Source organism: Gouania willdenowi, chromosome 22, assembly GCF_900634775.1.
Source record: "Gouania willdenowi chromosome 22, fGouWil2.1, whole genome shotgun sequence".
NCBI lineage: Eukaryota > Metazoa > Chordata > Actinopteri > Blenniiformes > Gobiesocidae > Gouania > Gouania willdenowi.
This window is the reverse complement of record NC_041065.1, coordinates 27,125,464-27,137,525: the sequence shown is the minus strand read 5'-3', so window position 1 is coordinate 27,137,525 and position 12,062 is coordinate 27,125,464. Positions and strand designations below refer to the sequence as shown.

Here is a 12,062-nt window from a genome sequence, read left to right as displayed (position 1 = left end):
ATATTAATAGTTTTTTTTTTTTGTGACATTCTTTTTTGGTTAAAGTCACATTTAAAAAAAAAAAAAAAATGAATAACCTAGATACAAATCTACCTCTATAGACATATCTAGCCTGCAGCAGGTGCACAGACGTCCCCCAGAGGCAGTGGGCGGAGCCACAGTTACACTTTCCACCTGTACCTCGGACAGTGGGCGTGGCCCGATACTGAAGGTGTAATGATACACATAAACTCCCCCACAAAGCCCTGGCTCTCACACACACACACACAGACACACACACAGAGGGACGCAATGGGGAAGTCTGGAGGAAGAGGAGACTTTGAATGGGTTTACGACGACCAGCCGCACACTTCAAGGAGAAAGCAGATTCTAGGTAAGACCAAAAATATTGAAATACATAAATAAAGGGCATCATCACGCACCGCACGTGTTGTATTTAAAGTTCAAGTGAAACTATGGAGGCGGAGGATTTCTTAAAGAATAAACTTCATGTTGTGATAATCCACAGCCGGTTCGACCTGTTCACAGGTTTGTTGCTTGCTCCACAAAACAGAAGATGCAGGGAAGACTTTGAAACTGACACTGTTGAAGATAATCATACAACCCCACACAAACACGCTATTTACATAGACTTTTTATTCATTTATTTGAAAAGGATATTCATTATTTTAGTTCATTTCTTTTTTTTTTTTTTTTTTAAAAGATGAATCCTAAAGTTTAAGCTTTTCAACTTCTTGGGAGTTCTTGGGTTTCTCACATGTACTTGTATACACATTAGATCAGTGGTTCCCAACCTTTTTCTTGTCATTTATAAATCACAAATTTCCCCCTAAAATCAGTTTTTGAACATGTTTGTTATACTGTGTTACAAATACCGAGTTGCCATATGGTTTAGAGCACAATGTGACTCAGAGTTACCAGTTCAATTATTGTTCTTTGATTTAGATTTGTATTTGAGACAGTGAAAGTATAGAATACAGTTGTTTGAGATTGTGTATAGTATTTTATTATTATTATTATTTATTTTATATTTATTTTATTTGAAAATGATCAATACCTTTAAAAAAAATTAATTTTTTTTATTATTACTAGACATTTTAGGTGACCCTATTTTTTTCCCCAGGTGACCCCAAATGGGGTTGCGACACCAAGGTTGAAAAACTGTGCATTAGATACTATGGAAACCATTTTTCTGATTCATTGACTGTCGATGGAAGATTCTCTAATCGCAGTTTAAACACTGATTTATATGAACGTAGACCTGCACTATCAATGACAAGAATGTTGTAGTTTAGCTTTAGTTTTGTGACATTTTACATAACACAAAAAAATTAGCAAATTAAAAAAAGAACCCAATTGATTTATTTTAGCACGGACATAATGATACATTCTCTTTATGTAAACCTATCTGAGCCACTGTCATCTGTCATCCATCTTTCTCCATTATGAGACAATGGCAGCATATTGATAACAACTGCAGGTGACAGTGTCTTTAGTCTTGCCTGGTAACCAGACACATTAGTGGTTATGGAAAGTATGGGGGACAAAAGTGCACAGCAAGCTAGAATAACGCCTTTATGAGAGTCCTGTAAATCACACTTTATCTAAACTAAGGGGAAAAAACTCAATTTCTCTGTCTTCCACAATATTATTTAGAATATCTAAGGAATTTGTATTCTTTTAAGTAATTACCACTGAACCCTGTTTATGTGCATTTGATCCCAGCATGTTGTGTGTTTGCTCTGGTGTGAAACCAACAGACTCAGAGGATGGGTTTGTTGACACCAGAGTCCTGCATTATTAAAGCGTTTAGTTTTAATTATCCTGTAGCCCTGGGGTGGGTGGGGTCATTGTTCCTCCTCATGCTGTAACGTGTGGAACAATTTGATTGACAATAGCATTTCATTACTGTACATGGTTGGTGCGTTGGTTCCATGCTCAAAGGACAAGAGTTCATGGCAGTGACACATGAGAATATGCAACGTTGACAATTCAAATTAGACCCAATGATTCTGATTCTGATCAGAATCATCTAAAGAGGATTCTGATTCCCAAAAAGGTGAATATTGGGGGTAAAAGTGGGGAACCAAGCTTATTTTGGTCAATTTGTGTATATATGCTGATTGAGAATATCAATGTTCCCATGCTGTAACTTCAGCCCTTTAGCTCTTAAAGTGAAAATCAAAATAGCTGCCAAGGCAGTAGATTTTGGCCAATCTTTAGCATTTTACAGACAATCAATTTATATCCAGATTTTGATAATGTCGATTTATTTGGTCACATTTTCGTCAAATCAATTTGGGATGTTCTTAAAGTCGGTTACATTATGTTCGTTGATGATATTAGCAATACTTGTGAATGAAAGCATTCATTTGTGTTGGTGCAGATACGTTGTTCACTGGTAGCACAGTCATTGGCACGAGCATGAAATCATCTCTAAGCTAACCATGTCCATAAGCAGTTTTAAACAGTGAATATGAGCATGAAGGGCTTGAAATTCAGCTTGGGGACATGGATGTTCGGAATCAGCTTATCAAATTGATCTAAAACAGTGGTTCCCAAACAGGGGTACGTGAACTTCTAGGGGTACGGGAGCACATTGCAGGGGGTATTTGGTAAGATTTAACAATTTATTTAAAAATCATTGGGAAATGTTTCTAGTTCCTTTTCAGGCATTTTTTTTTGACAAATTCACCACAAATTAACAGTACTATCACTCAAAATACTATATTTTCTTGTAATTTATTGAAACATCCATCCATCCATCCATCTTCTCCCGCTTAGCCGTTTCCGGGTCGCGGGGGCAACATCCTCAGTAGGGAGGCCCAGACTTCCCTCTCCCCGGCCACTTCCTCCAGCTCCTCCGGGGGGACCCCGAGACGTCCCCGGGGCCTCCTTCCGGAGGGACGTGCCCTGAACGCCTCACTAGGGAGGCGTTCAGGTCCTCATCTGGCTCTTCTCGATGCGGAGGAGCAGCGACTCTACTTTGAGCCCCTCCCGAATGACTGAGCTTCATTTATTGAAACAGGATTATTTTATGCTGTAGAGGCCATTTTATCACACTTCTGACAATAGGAGACAATAATTAGCTATATTTTTTTTTTTACAAAGGAGACTGTATTTACTTACTATTGAAGTAATCACATAAAATTCCACTTTAAATTCGACTCATTGTTTTACGTTTTTACTTTAAATCTTAGAGAACCAATGTTTGAGACACATTTTGGGGTTTAAGGAGAGCCCACTGTTCCACAATGAAAATGCTTATGAAATTATGGAGAGGGTACTTATGATATGAAGAGGGGGTACACGGGACAAAAAAAGATTGGGAACCACGGGTCTAAAACCAACATGTTCCCCGCTTCTACCCCAATTTGCCGCTAGCCGCTAGTTCCAGCAATCTTTATAAGAATCCGGCCTAGTCTAAATTAGGACGTAATCAATATAATCTGTTGAAAGCCAAAATAAAAAATTGGCGAGAACGTAAAAGTTTACCAGCAGATTAGTTTGAGAAAACAACCCTTCATTCAGAAATGTAGGCGAGGTCAGAATGTTGTGCACAGGCTTTTTTTTATGGTGTTAGTTATTGATTCAACCTCATTGGAGCTAAAGTTGCAGAGTTCAAAACTCAGATTTTGATCGATGAGAAACTGATTTATGGGGAAAAGCAGCAGCAGAAGAAAAAAAAAGAAGTAATGGCGATGATGTTAGATGAGAGCGTGTTTACGAGTGATGGATTAATGGGACACAATGGAGGATTCTTTCAGGTTAACAATTAACTGAATAAGGAAGGTTCGCTCAGTCAAAGGGAGAATGACAAACAGTATAAAAGAGACGTCCTGGCTTTAGGTTTTGAATTTCCATATACAGGAAAGCGGAGAAGCATGTCACATTTGCATGTCACGCTCACCTGGATTTTGATTGGTCTAACACACGTGTCAAACTCAAGGTCTGGGGGTAAAAAAAAAAACAAACATTGGTACATTTACATTTGTAAATGACCAATAACTTCAGATTTTGATATCTGAGCCCCTCCAGATATAACAAATGAATCAGAGTCCACAACATTTGCTGAACTCAGTTTTCCACTTCTTATATTGCATAACGGCAGTCATTTTTAATTTCAAATTGTTAAAAGAAGTGTAAAATTTTTTCAAAATCTGGCAAGTTTTCCTGAAATTATTCCACAAAATTTCTCCAAAATCAGGGAAATCTATGGGAGGATCCGGCAAGGACTGATATACTCACATACTTTATTAAAATTATATATGGAAGTGCAAACCAGAGCACATTAATGTTGAATTTGCTCTTTTTTCCAACAATTTGGCCCCAGAACTAAAATGAGTTTGACAGATTAGTTAAATATGCTTCCCTAACTTGAATTGCACTGATTTTTTTAACATATACGGTGCGGAAAGATCAACAAATTTATGTCCAAGCGTATTATTACCATATGATTTCACTAACTCGTGCAGCACCTGAGTCACATTAAGGCTTTTACGGTGGTGGTAATAATTAGGGAGGGGGTGGTGGGGGATGGATTTCATCAGCACTTCTTGCCCATGTGTCCCGAGTGGTTAGATGTGTGAGGTTTAAATGACTTGCCTGTTACCTTCATATTGTTTTTCTCTCAGCAATACGACACCTCTGCAAATTAAACTTGACATTTGTGAGCGGGCGGATCCCAAGTGATGGCTGACGCCATCCAACGCGCTCTACTGTTAAAATATTACGTTAATGATTAACAGTGAATTACTCCTGGTACACAGTGTAGATCAACATTTTTGTTGTAGTTTATATAATGGGAGTCAAACATACAGTTTGTTATGCGCTAGTGTAATTATTAAATACAGCAACATAGGATTACCACAGTTCCAAATTGCGTTTCTCCCTTTTATAGATCCACTTTGGTTTGAAAATTCTTAAGATAAATCCATATTGTTCATAATTAGGCTTGCAAAGGGGCGGAAAATTTCTGGTAAATTTCCACTGGAACTTAACGTCCAGAATTTTGGGAATATTCACAAATACAATCTTTACATGGGAATTATTTTATCCAATGAACCAGAAATTGGGAGTAATTTTAAATAACTATCTTAAGTCCAGCAAGTTCATTCTGTCTTCTTTTTAAAAAAATAAATGTTAAAATTTCATTTATGCAGACAACTTATATCTCCTGACATGTTTCACCTCTGAGGAAGACTGGCAGATGACAGTCGAAACATGCTTCAACAAATTTCCTGAAAAACATTGGTCTGAATAAATGAAACTTTAACATATGAATAACTACAGTATCTTATTCAGACGTAAATATTAGCATTTCACACAGGGTTATATCATTAAAAGTTGGGAACTTTTCCATGGGTGCTAACGGGAATTAACATGAAATTTTCAAAATAAAAAGTTGACCCTGAACAGAAATGTTCAATATGGTTGGGAAAATGTATTTTAGCATCAGTTATTTAAGAATGATATCAAATTTCTGGTTAAATCCAAAGAATAATTCCCATATTTTTTAATATTCCCTAAATTCCTAAGCTTAACTACCCATTGAAATTGACTGGAAATATTGCATCTCTTTGCAACCTTATTAATAATACACAACTTTCACTTATGTAATATAACAAAAGCTAAAAGTAGGAATTATACTCATTTATAGGTTACTTTGTTGTGATTTGACTTTAGATCTAGATAAAGTGTATGTACGCCCTTTAAACAACACTCCTGATTTATATATTATATTCACTGTAATGATGTTGTTTGCCTTTATTGTTTGTCTTCAATATAAAATTTCTGTCTGATTGTCACTGACTTCTCTTTCTTCCATTGCTTTTTGTTTTTTTTAGCCAAGTATCCAGAGATTAAGTCGCTAATGGGTCCAGATCCACAGCTAAAATGGGTGGTATCAGGCATGGTTTTAACCCAGCTCCTGGCTTGTTACTTAGTCCGTGACCTCTCCTGGAAGTGGATCTTCTTCTGGTCCTACGCCTTTGGGGGCTGCATCAACCACTCCCTCACCCTGGCTATCCACGACATCTCACACAACGTGGCCTTTGGGAACAAACTGGCCAAGTGGAACCGCTGGTTTGCCATGTGGGCCAACCTGCCCATCGGACTGCCCTACTCCGCCTCCTTTAAGAAGTACCACATTGACCACCACAGATACCTGGGAGGGGACCAGCTCGACGTCGACATCCCTACGGACTTTGAAGGATGGTTCTTCTGTACTCCGGCCAGGAAGCTCGTTTGGCTTTTCCTTCAACCGTTTTTCTATGCCCTGCGGCCATTAGTGGTTAATCCCAAACCAGTGGGTCAGCTGGAGATCCAGAATGCAGTGGTTCAGATAGTGGTGGACAGCATCATCTATTATTTTTGGGGGCTGAAGCCCATTGTCTATCTCATTGCAGGATCTATTTTGTGCATGGGACTCCATCCCATCTCTGGACATTTCATAGCGGAGCATTACATGTTCCTGAAAGGTCACGAGACGTACTCCTACTACGGACCACTCAATCTGATCACCTTCAATGTGGGCTATCACATGGAGCACCATGACTTCCCCAGCATACCTGGCAGTAAACTACCTCAGGTGTGACTATCGTTCTTATGATTTATGCGTTCCAACAGTTGAACTTTGGACTTGAGTCATGCTTTCCATCTAAACTAAAGTGGAGCTCATTTAGGCTTATATCACCAGGAGTGGGAGCTGATAACTGCTGCCTGTCCTCTGATCTAAAACCAGGTCCACAAGAGCAATATGTCACTTATTACTCCAATCCACAGCAAAAAGTTAACAGTTCAATGATTTAATCTGGCATGCATACGCTTTAATGAGAAGTTTATTTGCAAAATTCCACAACGAGGTGAAAGTTAACATTTATCTTTAGCATGAGTCCTTAGTTCTTATCTCACCTTCTGTATCTGATTATCCTGCACACAGTTACATGGGTTTGTCTCTAGGTAGTGTCAGTGTTCAGAGACTTTGTCTGAGGTCTTTACTACCTCTCTGGCCTAAAGTTTCTTATCCCATTTTGGATTACTTTAAAATTCATGTCTATTACTAAGAGAATCTAATTGAGATTAATGTCAAAATTCCGGAGAAAAAACCCCCTCAAAATACGATATTGTGATAAAGGTTGAAGGTTTGCTAATGAAGTCAAATCTACAGAAGCTGACTAGAGCCAATTCACCATATGACAAACAGCAGATCTTGGCCGTCGTCTACATAATGGCGTGTATCGATGAATGCGTTAAACTAGCGATTCTCAACTGGTGGGTCTGTACCCAAAATCGCGAACCTCAAAAATAATTAAATACATAATGTCTCATGTTGGACTTGTCTTTTCTTTTGACAGGCATGCTGTTCAAGGCATACATGTTTTCAACAGCTATTTTTGAAAAACAAAATTTAATTAATTTAGGTCGCGATTTAGTGGCCAAATGTGGGTCCGCGGGTGAGACCAGTTGAGAACCACTGCGTTAAAATATACTTTGAAATTGGGTTTAATAACAAAGACATTCTTTCTTTTTAGCTCATAAACACTCAGACTGTGGTTTTGGCTCCGGTACCAACAGCTGCTACTAGTGTCAGTCCCTGTGGCTATTAATGAGCTACGGAAACAGATTAGGGCCAGTTTTGATGGAGACTGTTGTTGTATAGGTGAATTGGCTCCAGTCAGCTTCTGTAGATTTTACTTTTACAAAATACAAAATATTGGATTTTGAGTTTATTTTCGCAATTTCGACTTTAATCTCGCCTTTTCTACTTTAAATGTTGAGATTAAAGTTTTATTCTAAACATTTCAACTTTATTCTTGACATTATATTTTGACTTTATTCTCGACATTTCAACTTTATTCTGGACTCAATTTGCCCAAAAATATTTTGTCCATCAAAATTGCCACTAATCTGCTTTCATAAGAATCAAATAATATACAGATATTGATATTTAATGCTTAACATAATATTTTTGATTAGTTTTTACTGTTCACAAGCTCCTTAAAATTAATGTTTTATATTTAATAATGCTGCCTTTGCCAAGAGTCCAATAGAACCAAGAAACATGTCTTAATTGAGTTTTTCTTTTAAACTAAATGTGTGACTGCCTCATGTTATAGTGAATAATTTAAACTTAAATTTAAGTGAATAATAAAACAATAAATAGGTGTAACTGGATTTACACAGACATACAGGAAGTGAACATATTTGTCATTTTAAAATGATGCAAATAAGTCAGTTTTTCTGTTTTTTGTTTGGTTACATTATTACCTCATCCTCTCTTCTCATTGGCAGGTGAAGGAAATTGCATCAGAGTTTTATGACTCCTTGCCCCAACATTCCTCCTGGACCCGGGTGTTATGGGACTTTGTGTTTGACGACAGCATCGGGCCGTACGCCAGAATCAAACGGGAGTACAAGCTGAGCAAACAGGGATAGATGACACGATGATGACACAGTACTCCATTACCTTAGCAGGGCATTTTGACGTTTCCATCTCGTCCGCTGAACGCTCCCGCAGCGAATGAATGTGCAAGTTTTCCTCTCACACTGTTCTTCACGCTTGGATTAATTTGAGCCCATGGGAAATTCAAATACACGAGGACACGGAACGATAAGTCTTCTCCATTTCTAGTTAGACAAAAATTTACAGACATCAAAATAAATGAATGTTGATTTTTTTTTTGAAATGTTACTTTTAAACAAGGAGCTCGTTAAAGGCTTTCTTTCTCAATAGTCATCTGAAAGGAAACAAAAATTATATCATTCAGTCTGCCGTTACTAAACTAGTTTTTTAAAACAAAGGTCACATACATTCTCATGATGTTTACAATTGTTGTCACCATTTCCTGTGCCTTCCATTTAAATACAGTTGGAGGATCTAAACTAATAAGATAAATGAGAATATTTGGTGCAACGTGTCGCCTTTGTTGTGCAGAATTGTGCTGATGTGGAAAATGAGCGTTGAACCTTACCTTCCAGTAAGAGGAGCCTTTTCTTCAGTGAAGCCTCATCCTGCTTAAGCAGCTTTTAGAATTGAATAAATTACAGCAAAGCGGACGGGATAATAAAAATAATAAAAAGTGGCAATGAAATCTGTGTACTGTTTATTTGGTTATTCCGTTTTAAAACCAAATCAAAAGAACAAATAAACGGTGTGGTTATTTTGTTTCACTGACTTAAAACCTAAACAGAAATACAGAAAAAATTAAATTTAATATTCTGTTTCTGTGATATTTAGATATTTAAGGGAAACTAGGACAAGACCTTCATGTTTTAATCTCTCCACACAGAGGGGACCCACAGACGGGGGCAGACTTTACAACACATAATAAGTCACATTAGTGACGAACTGAAACGTTAATACATGAATAAATTAAAACAAAAAATGGATGCCATGCAAAACACAACACGATATGTGATTAAAGGAACCAAAGGTGGTGTAATGAATCTACTGGTGCTCCTTGTTTCTTGTGATCAATTTCCATGTGTGTTGACGTTTGCTGTTAGTGGCTAGCGATATTTTCAGTGCCCAATCCTTTCGGACCTGATAGTTCCGGATACTTTCAACGCATGCGTGAAACGCGTCTACATCCGGTTGGCCTATTTTACGGCATTTTGTTAACTATTTAAAAGGTTGAAACCCTGCTATTTAAAAACATCCATAAATGTATGTTTTGAGTGAATTCCGATTTATTTTGGTTTTTATTTTATTTTGTGTTTGATTTTTGATTGTCAATGTTATGTATTGTTGTTATTTAGTTTTAAAAAAGCAATTTACAATAAAAAAAAATCCACAAACAGTCACGTGTACTAATAAAATATTTAACCAACATCGTATGGTTGGTTTACATTCAATTATCACGTCCCAGGTGCTCTGTCATAAAGATTGCGAGTGAAGGAAGTGATGTTGTCTACGTGCATGCCAACATCCTGTTTATTTGGATACTATTTGGACCATAACACCGCAAAACAAAACATAAACGTGAGCAGCTTTTTACGAGCTAAAACATCCACAGACTGCATGAAAACATGAGCAGGAGAAGAAAACTGCTGAAATACATCTTAAACAGTTCTATTGTGTGCGGAGACCTTCCAGGACCTGTGGAGGAAAACCAGGGGCAGTGGACTTCCGTTCTCGCTCTAATTTCTCCGAAAATATCCAAATATCACACAAACAAAAAACTGAAAAATAAAAAACAAAAACTGAAAAACACGACTTAGCTGGTTTTTGATATTTCTGTTTGGGTTTTAAGTCAGTAAAATAAAATATCCACACCGTTTGTTATTTTGTTTGGTTTTAAAACGGAATAAGCAAAGAACGAACGATACACGGATTCAATAAATTGAATTAGGTTTGAATGCCTGAAGGTGCCGTTAAGTGAGGAAAAGATTGCTTCACAGCCTCTAATCCAGGCTGTTGTTCATACTTCTATTTAATAATATTTGTAAAACTACCATTAACCTTCTTACTATAAAGCATATCAATCCAGTTGTGTGTGTTGGTCTCTTATTCTTTGTGATAATCAGACACTTCAGTGGTTTTTTGTTCTATTTGGATGATTTTTTTTTACTTCCAGCTTGTAAATCAGAACATAGTTGAGAGCAGACAAAGTGGGTGAAAATGCAACAATTGATATTAATCTGAATCCTTTCTGTAAAGACACACTCGTTGGCCTACCCATTAACTTTCTGCACATTAACTCTGCATTTCCCTCTATATATTCACCACACTGCTATCATTATCAACATCTCATATAAGGAAACGGGAACCTTCATACAAACAAACCACTATAATAAATGTACCACCGTTAATATATATAGAATTTTTTTTTTTTCTCCAATAAAATCAAAAAAATAATTAAGGTAATTCATTGAGGTGGAGGGTGTCATGCATTACTTGGGAGGTTCACAAAGCATAGAGTGACTAAGATAGTACTACATTGGTTAATATGGAGGAAAAAAACCAGGTGGCACATTTACACTTTTGGGCCTGTATGGTGAACGATCCCCACGTTATAACCTTGGTCACACTGGAGTTGTAAAGCAGACTTTTTTTTTCTGATTCCTTCGCTCATTTTAAATGTTGTATAGGTGTCGGTTATGGAGAAAAGCAGATTATTGTTTACACTGTTTTTTTTTTCAGGGGAGAAAAGGTACACAACACCAGTATGAGCAAGGTGGGTTGAGGGCAGGTGTGTCTGCAGCACCAGTTTGCCCTATTTTTGTGCTTGTTATCAAAAAAAAAAAAAAGGATCCACTCACATAAATGATTATAAAATATAAAAAAACGTTGACCTAAGTGTGCAATATTCCTTTTTCCTTCCATATCAATAAAATACCCATTGTCATCAACAGCTTCATCATCACCACAATTTTTTTTTCTTTAAATAATAAAACAATTAAAAGATTTAAAAAAAAAAACTAAAAATATTTTCTTCTTGAGACTTTAACATAGAACAAAAAACAATAAAAAATAAAATTGCAACACTGGGGCTGAATGAGTCTAGGTGCACAGAGAGGAGCACGGAACCTGAAACTCAGCAAATGTGTCCGTCCATCCGTCCTTCAACCCGTTGCTTCATCCTCTGGTTTGAGTTCATCATCAGCACGTTAGTCTTTCAGGATTCGTCCGTCCCCGTCTTCTGACCTATGATCCGCTCGTTCGCTCCTTCCAAATCTCGCCGTCCAGCAAAACTTTTTAATGTTGGCAAAACGTCTCTGCAACTTGCATCGTGGCATCACAGAAACATTGAGAGAACATTCTCAGGTCCTCGTGTGTCTGTCGCTCTCCTCCTCCGTCACACTAGGATCAGATTAGGATTAGGATGTGCTGATTCTGCCAATTTCATGTCTGATGGCTGTGAGGAAGAAAAACTGTCAGAATCACAGAGTAGTGGGTTGTATGCAGGTCAGGGTTGGTCTCAATTATAATTATCATAATCATGCAGAGGTGTAAAAAGTATTGATATGTTCTACTAAAATAGAAGTACTGTTACTTGATTGACATTTTACACAAGTACAAGCAAGTCATACATAAAATACTTAAGTACAAGTAAAAAGTA

General features: G+C 37.2%; 2 protein-coding genes across 4 annotated transcripts in view; one reads left to right on the top strand and one right to left on the bottom strand.

Annotated features, from left to right (window-relative positions):
* The first annotated feature begins 226 nt into the window (after positions 1-226).
* On the top strand, positions 227-10,098 carry degs2 (delta(4)-desaturase, sphingolipid 2). Its single transcript, XM_028437595.1, has 3 exons — positions 227-373; positions 5,847-6,589; positions 8,293-10,098. The coding sequence occupies exons 1-3, from the start codon at positions 292-294 to the stop codon at positions 8,434-8,436; spliced, it is 969 nt and encodes a 322-aa protein (XP_028293396.1). The 5' UTR covers positions 227-291; the 3' UTR covers positions 8,437-10,098.
* evla (Enah/Vasp-like a) overlaps positions 9,046-12,062 on the bottom strand; it is a 55,571-nt gene continuing 52,554 nt past the window's right edge. For all 3 annotated transcript variants that reach the window (XM_028437590.1, XM_028437589.1, XM_028437591.1), the window contains one exon: positions 9,046-11,858. In XM_028437590.1, the coding sequence (XP_028293391.1) occupies positions 11,821-11,858 (38 nt within the window). In that variant the 3' untranslated portion in view covers positions 9,046-11,820. The remainder of the gene's footprint in view (positions 11,859-12,062) is intronic.

Coding starts and splice junctions, on each gene's coding strand:
- degs2 (XM_028437595.1), top strand. CDS start 292: ATGGGGAAGTCTGGAGGAAGAGGAGACTTTGAATGGGTTTACGACGAC. Junction 374..5,846: donor AAGGAGAAAGCAGATTCTAG/GTAAGACCAAAA, acceptor TGTTTTTTTTAG/CCAAGTATCCAGAGATTAAG. Junction 6,590..8,292: donor CTGGCAGTAAACTACCTCAG/GTGTGACTATCG, acceptor TCTCATTGGCAG/GTGAAGGAAATTGCATCAGA.